The 15,245-nt window shown below is 42.1% G+C and overlaps 1 protein-coding gene across 1 annotated transcript; it reads left to right on the forward strand.

Annotated features, from left to right (window-relative positions):
• The first annotated feature begins 7,323 nt into the window (after window positions 1-7,323).
• On the forward strand, window positions 7,324-14,964 carry slc7a14a (solute carrier family 7 member 14a). The gene is made up of 9 exons (XM_070919990.1): window positions 7,324-7,630; window positions 7,993-8,229; window positions 9,627-9,844; window positions 9,989-10,135; window positions 12,125-12,333; window positions 12,426-12,573; window positions 13,169-13,664; window positions 13,759-13,995; window positions 14,666-14,964. The coding sequence occupies exons 1-9, from the start codon at window positions 7,324-7,326 to the stop codon at window positions 14,962-14,964; spliced, it is 2,298 nt and encodes a 765-aa protein (XP_070776091.1).
• Window positions 14,965-15,245: the final 281 nt, after the last annotated feature.

Raw genomic sequence — 15,245 nt, forward strand, 5'->3', positions numbered from 1 at the left:
GAGTGTCACCAATATTTCATGGTATTGGAGTTCTTCATCCAAGAATTAGTCAGCAGGATATTCCTGAAGTCTGCAACCAGAATCAATGAGCCAGTTTCAGGGCCAAGCCTTGTCTGGGACTAAATGTCTTCAATTGAGGTTTTTAATACTGGCATCGAGTCTCTGTGTGTGGAATGACCCTGTTGTTTTTTAGAGCTTAAGGCCATACAGACAGAGCTGTCATCGATACGGCTGGTTAGCCAGGGAGCCAGAGGGAGTGACACTGTTGTTTTTATTTATCTTGCAGTATGGAGCCAGACCCAGTGTGCTTTAAGCTTCAGGCTCCCACTGTGTTGCATTAAGGCAAGATAGATGGGGATGAGGCAGGCCAAGTTATGAGTGAACCGGACTGGATGACAGGTCAGTCATACAGGGCAATTTGTCTGTAGCCTGGCTCCAGTGCCAGCCGTTTCCACCTTGACAGATAGGGATGATACACCTTCAACGGAAAGAAAACAATATTTCTTCTTCTTCTGTTTATTCATTTCTTATCCCTCTACTACAAATCGAGCGCACACGTCTACATGTTTGAGCTCAATGGTCAAAATCTGGAGTGAGTCAGAATCATCAGCAAGCCAGAATCTGAGCCAGTCGGTCAGTAAATGAGCATAACTGGTCAGACAGCCAACTGAGTGAAGCAGAGGGACGTCCTTGTTTGTGTTTATATTTGTCTATTGCCAGTTCCAATAGTGTCGATCAACACATTACGCTAATTAGTTAGGCATAATAGTGTGCAGTCAATCATATATTTGTTTATACCAAATGTAGACTTTCTGGGACCCATTTTCTATGTTTTTACTTCATCTTCAAAATGTTTGACCAGTATCATCTACTGGCACATTGATTATTTGCACTGTGTATTGGCTTTATTCCATGTTCCAAGGCCACTTAGGATTTGCTAGTCTGCTAGGATTTTCTCAGTTCCATTTAATTAAGTAAACCAGTACACTCACAAGTCCAGGAGGCAAGGGAAATGGTGAATGAGGATTTATTTGAACTCACAACAGCATGCAGGCGAGTCTTGTCAGTTCCATCAATACTAGATGGTTTACACAATATAACACGGTCAAAAGCTTGTTTTGATCCACATTTTCAGACTTCTCTACATCTAGCACTGCATTGTTCACATTGAGTCATTATTTCCTTGTTTAATGGCACCTTGCAAAGAAAAGCCATTGCTTTACAACTTCCTGGTTTACTATGTGACAGATGGCTGCATATTAGTACATATTAGTGAATTAATCAGACTTGGCTAGATTAGGACCTTCAGTGGCCAAGGGGGGCCCCCCAACACATCAGGGTTCTGTTTACTGTGTTTCATTTACTGCTGTCTGTAATCAGATTAACACGTTTTTATAACAACAACTTTTATAACATTTACAAAGAGGGCATAAATAAATTATGATCTTCTTTTGATAAAGCTTTGATAGATGGTGGCTCTATTGGTGCACACCCACGACACTCTGCTGGTCGGTTTGGCCAGTTTGACATTAGTTAATCAAACAAAGAATCTATCAGCATATTACCGAGCCAGTCAGGCAGCCTGCTCAGTGAAACTGATGGGAACATCACAGTTCCTATTTAAAAATCAGTGTGTGAACAGTTCAGACAGACAGGGATAGGTGAAGTGTAACTGATGAGTCAGACAACGAAATCAACCTGGCAGGCGGCAATTTCTCTTTTGTGTCAAATGAGAAATCCGATTCATTAGGCTTGTCAGATAGGGATACTGTGGCCAGTCAGCCAAGGCACTGAATCAGCCAGACAGTCACCAAAGTCAGTCGAGCAGAGGAAAATGAACTTAGGACTCCACATCTCCGCTTTATAACCCGCCAATTAGTGCTGATATCTGCATGTTGTTTCCTTAATGTTAGCACACTAATACTGTCAGGTCTGTTTCATACAAGACCAGACAATATGTTGCAATACCTGTAGCTGTGATTGAGCATAGATATACTATTAGTCGTATTGATTGATAGCAATGCATTATTGTGTTCAAGATATCAGACTGTAGACGGCATGGTGCTCTAAGCACTGCTGTGTAACTTATTGAGGCTGGCCTCATAAATCTTAACACTGAGAGGAAGTGAAGTAGAGCTGTGCACACAAACATGAATTATGCACATTCATTTTTCCTTTTTCACAAGAGCACAGTCTATCTATCTATCTATCTATCTATACTCGTTCTAGGCTGGTTATGTAACATGGTCCTTAGACAGACAAACATACAAACAGGCACATAGAGACCAAACACAGGCAGACATTATAGACATGCAACAGCTTGATTCTGCTTTATTAAAAAGACCAAGACTCTACAGCCCTGCTACCAACTCTGTCAACATGCTAACATGCTCACGATGAGAGTGTTTAATGCTGTTAAGCAAATATAATATTTAATGTTCTCCATCTAAGTTTAGCATGTTGTACAGTACAGCTGAGGTTGATGAGAACGTCTTTAGTTTTTGCAAATACTGGACAAATTGAAATTTTATCCTGATGATAGCACCAGAGGAAAAGTTCAGGGATCATCAATGTGATTCCAATTTGTCCTGAGGGAGACATGAATGTGTGTGGCACATTTCATGGAAATTCATCCAGTAGTTTTTGAGACATTTCAAAGTCAATAGGATTCACCAGCTGAGAACCATGAACCATGTTCAAATGTTTGTTGAGCTATTTCAGTCTGGACCAAAGTGACTGACAGACATACCGACTTGTCCAGATGCACCTTACGTACGTCAAAAGCAGCATGACCAAAACATCTGTGAGACTGAGGCTGTGTGTGTGATAGTGAGTTGGTGAGAATGCGAAAAAAAAAAGAGGGAAACAAATTCACAAAGTAAGACAAATTTCCCTGACTCAGGTGTTCTACTGAACGGTGATGAGTTAGCTCCTTCCTGTTTTGTCTGTGGACCGTCAGAACGGGGCCAGGGCCGCTTGCCAGGTTTGATTTATGTAGGGGCTGGGGCCACGCAAAGCAGGCCAGTTGCCAGGTTGGTTTCGAGTGAATCAGAAGGGCTCTCAGCCTTATTAAACCAATGCAGCTCTTACTGTAAAGGCAATGAGAGCTCAATCAGGTTATTCATCCAGTAATTCAGACGCAGGCAGAGGCGGGCACAGAGACAGACTTAGTCATGGCTGATTAGACACAAGGATGGATGTCCTGACAGCTCTCTTATCTGGAGAGGAAATGCACTAATGTTAAGATGCTAGAGGTGGTGGTGATGATTATAATGACAGGGATTCAACTATTGATCTTTAAACGGCAGCACTCTGGCAGAGCAGATAATGGGCGTTTGTTTAGTGCTACAATATTGCATAAAGTTCTTACTCAAAATTATATGACACTGCTTGTCTGTGTGAAACAGGGCTGCTGTAAACAGAACAGCAGTGTATTGCTCACACACTGGGAGTTGACACTGTGTTTTTCTCTCTTCCTGCTGTTTTCTTCACATATACTCTCATATTTCCAATGGCTCTTTCTCTCATAATGAAATGGTTAGAGCAATATGATAGTAATTCCATGGCTAGAGGTTTAAATAAATCTAAAATGTATTGCCTGCGCCCACACTCTATTAAATAATTCAGTAGCTAACGTCGCCACTGGCACTTTAGTTGGTGCGCCGTACAAACACTCAGAAGAACAGCCTGTTTCTGTCTTGTACTCACAGTCAGGGGATGGTGCACCATGCAGATGCTGCCATTGGAGAAGTACAACCTGCCACTGCAAACACTGTATGTAATATAATGAATTATTAGCACTAAAATAAATTTGATTGTCTGATTTCATTTTTGCTTTTAAATGCTTTAAAAACTTATTGGATATGTACCTGTCTCTGGATCGGCACCAAAACTATGTACTTGTTCTGTGGCCTAATTTTCCACTAAATCACATAGAAATGCTGCTAACAAAGTAAACAAACAAACAGGACAAAAATGAGGTAATGAGGCGACTATTAGTTCAGATTGCTCCAGCTGTATGATAATAGCAGATGAAAATTGCCATTGACTTTGTCACATAAGCCTCAGCCTCTACAAAGGTTAAATGCTCTTAGACTAACCTTTATTCCCGGGAGGACTGTCAGTAAACTGAAGTCAGTCTTCCAGCACAGAGCAGATGGTTTGTACAGCTCGGTTTTGTTGAGCTGTCAATGAAACTAGCCAGAGAATATTAAAGAATATTAAGATGTAACAGATGTTCGGAAAAACAAGCTTGCATGATTTGATTTGTGATATGGAATGATGAAAGGCTGTGTGTGTGTGTGTGTGTGTGTGTGTGTGTGTGTGTATGTAGTACTTAATACACATCTCATAAACACAACAATCTTTTCCCATTTTGTCCCATGTTGCCACTGAGTTTTGCTGAGTGTGATTGGATATGTGCATAGACACCAGTGTCTCCAATTAAAGCTATGAAGGTCTGTCAGGCCATTCCCCACACACACACACACACACACACACACACACACACACACACACACACACACACACACACACACATTTATGGACAAAGCCCAACCAGAGGATCAAAGCTCGGTGCTCTTATGAAAAACAGATTTGCTGTTTTTCAGTCTGCTCATCCTCCTCATCCTTTCCTCCTAATCTGTTCATCTTCTCCTGTCCTCCTCACACACACACACACACACACACACACACACACACATACAAATTGGCACGTGACATTATTTAATATCTCTTTTTGTGTAATCTCTTCTTTTTGTTAAGTGACAACCAGCAGTGGAATATCTGACTAAAGAGCCTCTGTATCATTCCTTTGAGATGACTTGTTCATTAATCTCTGTCACTCTGTTAAGCTATCTCTCGATCTTCTTGATGAAGGTCATTGTCTGACCGAACAAAAAAAGGAGTGAAGAAGTTATCAGCAATAAACCGTTTTTGCATTTTGACTTTGTCAAAGCAGGAAAAGCACAGGTGGAATTACATAATAACGCCAAATATGTCTGCATTTAATTCAGGTGAGCCAGTTCCAGAGCTCTGATATTGTGCAGGATCACTCACTGACTGAGACACTTAATGGAATGGAGCCATTGTTAACGTTATTATTTACACCTGTACTTTTCCTGCTTTGACCAGTTAAAAATGTCTGCAGTGAAAAGAGTTAATAATATTATGGAAACATGTTACTCTCCTGCCTGTATAAGATTAATGAAGTGTACTGGATGGAAATACATGCTTTGCTGCATCGCTGAAGCCCATCATTACCTACAATGCCAATGAATTCTAGACTACTCTGGTGTGTGTGTGTGTGTGTGTGTGTTGTGCGTCCTCTGGAAGATCCACTGTGCCTTCATGGCATAGTTTTCCTATTCCCTTTCCATCATCATGAAGAAACCATAATGTTATTAACAATGTACAGGAATAAATGTTAATGTTAATGTTTCAGAATCGTAGGAGAATCTCGATTCTCCTGCCCTTATTTTTGAGTTCGATGAAGGTTTGTTACATCCCTGCAGCTGAGTGGACAACACATCCTGTGACGAATCACTGTTTGTTTGGATCCATTTCTCAACTTTCCTTCTACAAGTAAATTGTGAAATTAAAACAGGTGACAGGTTAAAAGCCCCCCCGCCCCATCTGACACTCACCGTCACACACGAATTAAATCACCTTTTGAGCTTTTTGTACCTCTCCACATGCTCGTACTCCCACTAAGTGCAGCGACAATAGCAGCCCCGGCCTACTCTGGTTAAACATCTGGGTAATTGCAGCCATCATTTGTGTGAGTGGCTCGTATTATAGCTGAGAGGCAGTGTGGGTGTGCTGTATGTGAGTGTTTGTTTAGTAACTTGCGCTTGTTGTTCAAAGTGGATGAATGGTGAGTGTTAGTTCACTGCTGTTAATAGAGAGGGAGCGAAATAGAGAGAGGTGGACTGTGCTGCAATTGATGCCTATAATAGCTCTCTTTTCAACAACATCTCTTATCTGTTACTCATACGACATCAGAGGCACTGTTGAAAAGCTGTGGAAAGGTATAATAAAGCCTCTGCTGTTTGAATATCTTCTATCGTTGTTAAAACATAATACATAATTATTCTGCACAAAAAATCTCCAGATTTGAATTGTTTTGCTGATTGCTTAGATTCATATTCAGCTACATGTTTCTGTTCAGCAGCGTGCTGCTCACATGTTCCTGACATTTTGCTGACACACAAAGCATTTTCAATTGGTTAATTTACTATTGCTTTGTATGAATAAACATTTTAGTGGGTTTTTGCATTTTAGCTACTGTTATTTTAATGTAATTATACACAGTTTAGGTATAAATATTCATATATATATAATTTATTTTTTTTAAAAAGTAGCAGTACAATAAAACAAATCACAAAAGTATCACAAAAGTCCTGCATTCAAAATCTTATGTAAGTAAAAGTACAGTAGTATTATTATGAAAATGTACCTAAAATATCAAAAGCACACATTACACCTGTGAGTACTATATTATTGTGTATTATGATACTTTTTGTTTTTTTAATTACTATTACAGATACATTTAATATACTTTTTATGCTATAATTAGTTATTCATTATATGAATATTAATTATACAGTACTTATAATGTATGTAGTGTTGTGATTGGTTAAAATTGAGCTTTAACCAATATGTATAATAAAACACTGTATAAGATGATGAGTTTTGGTTAAATGTGAGTAGGATATGAATGGTGACAATTAATCACATTGTTTGGTAGAATTAAATGAGCGCTTACAAATGATTACACATATTTCTCTTTCACACCCTTACAAACAAACAAAAAAAAGATTTAGCGTCCATTGCCGTCACTAATGACCTTGGCTACTATAGCAACAGCGCTATAGGGAGAGGACTGCTAATTAGCTGCTTCCTCATCCAGGTACGCTTCATTTGTGCACGAATGTGTAATGAATCTCCACCGTTGGGCTCCTGCGTCTTGTACTCCAAAATAAGCATGGTGTCAGAAGAATAACAGAAGGCAATGTGCTGTGAAATGCTGCCAAAATAAATCATCTCACCTTTGTTTTTCAGATAACATTCTCTCTCACCATGTGGGGAAGAACTAAGATGCCATTCCACTAAACCAGGACAAGAGAGAGAGTTTACAGAAAACAGAGGCGAAGGCAGCAAGACAAAATCAGATCTTCTTTTGAATCTTCCATCTTTTGGAAAAGGAACTCTTCTTCCTCAGAGCTGTGCATTGTTGTTTTCACAAAGAAACAGTAAAAGTGCAAAAGAAACTCTTGTGAAATTCTTCCCTTTGACTCTGACCCTTGACCTTTAGCCCTCAGTATGAGCAGTCTGGTAGGGAAGCTAGACCCTCGGAGGGTACAATGGGGCTCGAAATGGAACACCTTTGCGTCCCGTGTCCTGCGGACCAAACCGGTGGAGTCCATGTTGGATTCAGCCATGACGGGCACCAGCTCACATGGGACCAGGCTGGCCCGGGTGCTGTCTACAGTGGACCTGGTGTCGCTGGGTGTGGGCAGCTGCGTCGGGACAGGGATGTATGTGGTCTCGGGGCTGGTCGCCAAGGAGATGGCCGGTCCGGGGGTCATTGTGTCCTTCATTATCGCCGCTGTGGCCTCGATACTGTCAGGTGAGACTGGAGCAAATGCACATACACACATGCACACTCTTACTGTCTCTCAGTCTTTCACACATACACACTATAACATACTATAGGCCACAGTATGAAGGTTACTGTCATTCTTATCACCATTACACTGATATGATTTATATGAAGAGCCTTTTAATATCTACGCAATTTTAACAAGGGCAAAGACATTATACGAGCGAAGAAGCTATAACATAAAAGGCACTCAAGGGATATCTAAGTACTACCTTAATGCTCCTATCAATACCTTCAACTCAGCCTTTCACTGAGATGATAGTGCAGTCATATCACTGATATGTGTGTATGAATGTGTGCCTGTGTTGGTTTCCCCCTCCCTCCCACAGGAGTGTGTTATGCAGAGTTTGGCGTGCGGGTGCCTAAGACCACAGGTTCGGCCTACACATACAGCTACGTGACTGTGGGCGAGTGCGTGGCGTTCTTCATCGGCTGGAACTTAATTCTGGAGTATCTGATTGGCACGGCGGCGGGGGCGTCGGCCCTCAGCAGCATGGCAGACTCCCTGGCCAATCACAGCATCAGCAACTTTATGATTTCACACATCGGAACGCTCAATGGCTTGGGTGAGTGGGGAAGGATGACAACTGTAGTTTTACTTACAGAAGAAATAAGATTTTGTTTCAAGTTTTAGTTTTAGATTTGGATTTGGATTGATGTTAGATTGAGGTAAAATCTGAGATTTGTATTTGCTGGGGTTAGATAGATAGATAGTCAGCAATTTTCTTTTTTGTTTCCTGCCAAAAAAATTAATTAAATTCCCTGGAAAAAGCTTGTACATAGCAAATACAATATATGGACGATAGTGTTTCTCTGTACTAGGGAGAATATATTTTCACTAGAACCTTTTTGATTTGTTTGATTGTGATCTACAGCTTATCTGCTACAGGTTATCATCAGTGTCTTACTCAACTGTCAAGCAAGGATTGCTTTAACAACACTCAACAGACAATCATCCAAGTGACCTCTGGAGAGAAATGATCCCTTTTTGCTCCCTGCCCTCCACAAGAGGGTCAGAGTCAGCTGTGTTCCTGTGGTTGTAGTTTAATGTCAAATATTTCCTGCTGTAGTGCTCTGATCCTGAGTTCTCCCGGGCTGAATGACAGTTATGCCAATCTGTTGACCCAAAGAAGGATTAGGCCTTGTCAACACGTAACAGAAGCATCATGTCGTCTGTATCACAGGGAAAGATTTTCTATGACACTGGCTCAATGAGCTGCTGCATTTGAATGATGTGCATATTTGAAATCATAATAATAATAATTAAAAAATGAGAGTAAGACCATCTGGGAATCTAACCCGTATCAGATTATTTTCTAGGGAACATCCAAACAATGTTTCTCTGTTTATCTTGGAAATCATGTCATTATGGAAAGCAAAAGCAGCCGGAGCATCTTGGATTTCTAAATGATTCATGCAACACAGTTTTCCAGGTCATAAACTGTACCATGAGGGGAATGCCTGCTAATCTGGTGTAATACTATAGCTGTCTGTGGGTGCCAGCTGTGTCTATCTGGATAACACCGCCCTGACAGTGTCTTCCTGTTGGACGCTGACAAAGTGGTGTGGTCACATGATAAGCGGCGTGGCCAGCTGTTCCACAACACAAAGATAATGTTTCCTTTTCCTGCAGGATAAAAACAGCTGTGGGAAAGCGTGGAATTTAGCTTAAAATATGTCTCATTAGTTTCTGTGTGTGACCACCTGTGTGTATTTATAAAGACTGAGTTCCTGTTTAACACGACATTTTAAGATGTCACCTTGGACCCAGGAGCCTTTTTCAGAATTTTTAGAGACTAAACAATAAATTGATTAATTGAAAAAAAAAAAATACAAAAGATTATTCGATTCAAGTCCTGCCTGTCAATCCACAGATTTAGCCAGCTTAGTTTCGCACATTTGTAACAACTCTAATATCTGTGTGTGTGCATGTGTGTGTGCTAATCCTAACTCCGTCCTATAGGTAAAGGGGAGCAGTCGTACCCAGACCTGCTGGCGCTGCTGATAGCACTGCTGGTGACGGTGATAGTTGCTTTGGGAGTGAAGAACTCTGTGGGCTTCAACAACGTGCTGAACGTCATCAACCTGATAGTGTGGGTGTTCATGATGATCGCCGGGCTGTTCTTTGTCAGCGGAGAGAACTGGGACGAGGGGAGATTCCTGCCCTTTGGCTGGTCGGGGGTATGCACACACATGGAAATACATACACATACTATCACAAGTAAGGGAATACATAAAACAGGAAGGTTGGAAAGGAATGTGTTCAGATAGATTCTGCTTTAGTTCTTTATGTAAGCTATCATTTGTTCTGTTGTGCTGTTCCAGGTGATGCAGGGAGCAGCCACCTGCTTCTATGCCTTCATTGGATTTGACATCATTGCTACAACAGGAGAGGAGGCCAAGAGTCCCAACACCTCCATCCCCTATGCCATCACTGCCTCACTCATCACCTGCCTCACTGCCTACGTCTCTGTGAGTTACCTCGAAGACCACACACATACAAACGCGAGCAATAAATGCTTCATTTGAGTTTTGTGTGGTGATGAGTCGAGATAACGACTTGGCTCACTGACTCCAATGTTGGAAAATACAGTGTTTGTTTCACAGATGAATGTGATCACATCGCCGGTGGGAAGACAGTAGGCTGTAATCACAGTTTGTAATTCATACACCCACATAGTTTTGACATTTAACATTTTGAAACAAAAGAGACAGAAGTAATGCAATTTAATCACTTAACTGAGAATCGTAGTTAAAGTTCATTTCATGTTTTGGTAATTTTGTTCACACTATTTTGTGACATGATCCTTCATTTAAATTTTGAGATGACACATTTTTACTGTAAACATCTACATTTGCTTGATTATTTATCATTCTTCATGCATCATCTTATCAGCGTACTTGTGAATCCAGACTTAAAGTGTCACCCCGAATTTTGAGAAGTGTCTGACAGAAGGATCAAAAGATCAAACATCAAGATGCTTCCCCCTGCACTCCAACTGTATGTGGATGTGGATCTAATCTCTGATTCTTACGTATTCAGCTTGCACAGCCTACCAGATTTTTGACTTTGACACGTTTGTGCTGGACGGTTGTTGCTATGGGTACCATGTAACAGCAGCCTATCAGGGAGAGGATTTTCACTGCATCGCCTGGGGCCCAAGATTGCATCAACTTCAAAACTCTCAGTTGCTACAAATTCCATGTTCTCAGCTTCTCTTAATCTCCATCTTTCTTTGATCTATCTCACTCTGTAGGCGTCTTGGAATAACTTTTTTTGCTCCCACCAGGATCCTCAAGCTGCTACAGTTCAAGATCCAGGAATCACTTTAACCATTATGCACATTACAAGTCACGTATCTTTTTTTCTGGTGGCATTGGTTTTACTGTCCAAAATCGTCAAAATGAGTAGTGTTTATCCTTTAGTGCTCCCCACTGTTTTTCCATGTTGAACTTCCTCACCTCTATTTTAAGTGGGTGTCAGCGCATATTCACTTAAGAGGACAGTGAGGGAGGGAATCATGTTGAATTACGTTTTTGGAAAACCCTTAATCACGGTGGGGAGTCACATGAATGTGCAAACTGAGAACTAGCTGACATCGAGCTAAAATGGGCACCGTAAGATGCAGCTTTGCTCTCAAACAAATACGTTAAACCAGGGTTTGTTGAGGGATTCCCTCTAGATTAGTATAGTCCCCTTTGACTGGTTCACAGACTCACTGTCAACCAGCCTGTGCCCAGATTGGATGAGGGGTTAAAGGGCACCCGGTTACTAGGGGGAAACTGATCTCTCTATCTTGCTCGCTGTGAGGGTTACTCTTTTTATCAGTCCACTCTCTTTTTGCAATCTGCTCATGCAAATCCCTCTCTCTTACAGCACTGTATCTCTGACAGATGGCCCTGCATGATTTCACACGTCAGACGCGAGGATCAAAATCACGCACACACACACTTACACACACACACACACACACACACACAGTGAGAGAGAAGCATGACTAATGAACATTTTGCATGTGATGAGATGTGTGGTGTGCTAAACGTGCTAGTTGTGGAAAGCTAGGCCGTGAGAATGTAGCTCAACACTTTATATATAATTATAGCATCTGTCGAATTATTCTGATGAGGTTTAGAAAAGGGTCTCACCACATGGTCCATTTAGTAGCTGTTCTGGAGCTTTCGATCGTGTCATATAATCTTCTTCAGCAGATGGAGTTTGCCCAGGGGCGGTCCCAAAGTCAGAAACTACCAATTCTACACATGGTGGCTTTAGCTAAAGCAACATAAATATGTTTTAACTATTTAACTTTGAAAATGAAAGATGACACATAGCACATTTGTTGATTATCTTCTCTCTTTAGTATTGTAGCAATATTTTATGATAAACTTTTGTTTTATTTTTTATATGGCAACAAAGAATTCTTTATTAATGAACAAACTCTCTGTTTGTGTTATATCTAGGTTTCTGTGATCCTGACTCTGATGGTACCGTACAATGAGATTGACACAGACGCCCCGCTCATGGAGATGTTTGCCATGCACGGCTGCATGTTCGCAAAGTACATCGTGGCGGTGGGCTCCATAGCCGGACTCACTGTATCCCTCTTGGGGTCCCTGTTCCCCATGCCCAGGGTCATCTATGCCATGGCGGGGGACGGCCTGCTATTTAAGTAAGTCCACGCAGTTATTTAGTATTGTTTGTGTTTTATGTCAATCTAAAAGAAGTGCAAGTCTCAATCTACTCCTTTTTGTTTGTGTTTAGGTTCCTGGCCAATGTGTCTTCCTACACAGAGACCCCTGCTGTTGCCTGTGTGGTGTCAGGCTTTCTGGCTGCCCTGCTGTCCCTCCTGGTCAGCCTCAGAGACCTCATAGAGATGATGTCCATAGGAACCCTGCTGGCCTATACCCTGGTGAGTGGTGGATAATATATGGACCATATGGATACTTGCAGGGTGCTCACGGTTTAGATTTACTCTCAGTACTTTATAACCTGTTGACATAATAGTACGGGGCAGCCAGTGGATACAAGCTACAATCTTTCTTGATAGGAAGCATTTGTAGATGCATTTTGTGCTCAGCCCTATGATTTCTTCTTTAGTCTGAGACTTACAGTATGTCATGGAATGACATTTTTTTGGCCAATGTTTGTCAGATTTGTCAAAAAAAGGCTCTGCTCTTTGAAGGAGCTCTCTATTATTGTGCACAGCAACAGGGATTTTGCTTGGAAAACTAATCCTTCCAGTACATGAATCATACAGAATTATGTGATAACTGTAAACACACATAAGCAAAGAGTCTTAGCAAAGTTAACAATGCCAAAAGGTTTAACATATAAACAGTTGGTTGTGGTGATGCAGAGAGCTGCAGCATCAAGTGTTGTTGGCACGTTTGTTGGATACATAGAAATACTATGATTGATGTCATACTAAGCACTTTATTGTGACAATGGGGTCAAGTCTTTCTGCTTTTAAAGGAAACAAATTGCCCCCCCCCCCTGGTCTGCAGGTAAGCCTGTGTGTACTCTTGTTGCGTTACCAACCTGAGGGCGACATCCACGGCTTTGTGAACTTCCTCTCTGAGGAGCAGAACAACAAGAGGAAGGAAGGCGTTCTGGCTGAGTGCGAGAAAGATGCCTGTTCACCCACCAGCGAAGCAGACGAGTACGGAGGTCCTGCCACTAACACCTGTGGAGCCAAAAACCTGCCGTCATTGGGCGACAACGAGATGCTAATAGGCAAACCGGATAAAAACGCCTACACTGCCGCCCACCCAAACTATGGCACAGTGGACATGACCACTGGCATTGAAGCAGAAGAGTCAGAGGGCGGGATGTCCCGGCGGTTGAAGAAGCTCATTGGACCACGCTACTACACCTTGAGGATCCGATTGGGCCTCCCAGGAAAGATGGACAGGCCAACTCCGGCCACGGGGAAAACTGTTACTGTGTGTGTGCTGCTCCTCTTCATCGTCATCTTCGCTTTCTGCTCCTTCATCATTTTTGGTGAGAACACATGAACACATTCAGACAGGCATTTACAGAATAGTGCAACCATCCATTAATGGTTTCTTTTTTTTCTTGTTTCCTCTCCTTCCAGGTTCAAGCTGTATTGGGGAGGGTCGCTGGTGGGCTTTGCTGCTATTAATCTTCTTCATCATCTTCATTGCCCTGCTTATCATCATCATCCTCCAGCAGCCAGAGAACCCTAAGCGGCTGCCCTACATGGCGCCCTGTGTGCCCTTTGTACCTGCTTCAGCCATGCTAGTCAACATCTACCTCATGCTTAAACTGTCTGCCATCACCTGGATACGATTTTCAATCTGGTGCCTCGTGGGTAAGCGACCACCTCACTGAACGTCTTGCATTGAGGTATTGTGTTTTTTAAGTCAGGATTTGTGTCATTGATGGGAACCGACCATGTTTTAATCTTAAACAATGACTCACCTCAGTTGATCTTAAACAATGGAGTGATAAATCTCATTACTCTTGAAATGACACATTTCTTATTGGCTCAGGGAGCTAGTAAAATCTAGTGCACATCTCACTTACCCACTTTGTTTGTTTTTTTTTGGTGAAAGAACAAGGAAGTCTCATTTCACTTTTATTTCCTGCCCCAGTTGTAGCTGTTCATCTCTATTTGTCTGTGTGTGTGTGTACATGCTCTGACTATGTAGCCCAATTTACCAGTCCTGTCACTTCTTTGCAGTTTTTACTGCTTATGTAAAGACAGAATGAATGCAGACTGGTGTCCAGCAGAGCTGTTTTTGTTCGTACATAAACACTGGTGGACATCTGTGCATTTTTTTTTTACTGTGTGAGTAGGATTGCTGTATTCTTCTGACTCACACAGAGTGGGATGAATTGTTTTTAAGTTGATAGAGAGTTTACTTTAAATGCTTTTAAAATAATGCTGTAAGCTCTAAACACACTATCTGTTTTTGTGGTTATGTTTGTATGTATGTATGTATGTGCATATATATTGATATTCGTCTGTGTCCCTTCAGGTGTGCTCATCTACTTTGGCTATGGCATGTGGAATAGCACACTGGAGATCACGGCCCGAGAGAATGAGGTGCACGCCTCCACCTACCAGCGCTATGATCAAGGTGTGGACGAAGGCTTCTGCGGCTTCGACGACGATTTCTACCCGCCTACTACTGACCACTGGGGTGCGCCGGAGGGGGGATCGGGGCTCACCCCGCCCCCTGAGGCAAAACCAGAGAGTGACGGGACGCCATCGAAAGGTGGAGGCAGGACCATTGCCAATCACGGCCTCGCGGAGGAGGATCCGATGGATTTCTGAAGGGACTGACTCTGTGTTACCCTGAATGTACTGCCTTGTCTGCTGCCTGGGGGAAGGGAGGGGAACAGTAGTGTGAGTGCATGAATGATTGTGTGTGTATGCGTGCGTGTGTGTGTGTGTGCATGCCTGCATGTGTGTGTGTATTTGTGTCTAACCCTTGGGCTAGATAGTTTCTTGGCAGTGGATGGGCTTTTTATTCACCTTCCTCTACCACGCTTGGCTCCCCAGCTCACACAGCAAATGTGGACGTCAAGGTCGTGAGTGTCTCGTCACAGTCACTT

This window comes from Enoplosus armatus, chromosome 15 (genome assembly GCF_043641665.1).
Source record: "Enoplosus armatus isolate fEnoArm2 chromosome 15, fEnoArm2.hap1, whole genome shotgun sequence".
Lineage (NCBI taxonomy): Eukaryota > Metazoa > Chordata > Actinopteri > Centrarchiformes > Enoplosidae > Enoplosus > Enoplosus armatus.

Bases quoted from the DNA above. Each gene is read 5' to 3' on its own strand.
- slc7a14a (XM_070919990.1), top strand. From the start codon at position 7,324: ATGAGCAGTCTGGTAGGGAAGCTAGACCCTCGGAGGGTACAATGGGGC. The intron at 9,845-9,988 runs GTATGCACACAC...GTGCTGTTCCAG, and splicing joins TGCCCTTTGGCTGGTCGGGG to GTGATGCAGGGAGCAGCCAC. The intron at 10,136-12,124 runs GTGAGTTACCTC...TGTTATATCTAG, and splicing joins GCCTCACTGCCTACGTCTCT to GTTTCTGTGATCCTGACTCT.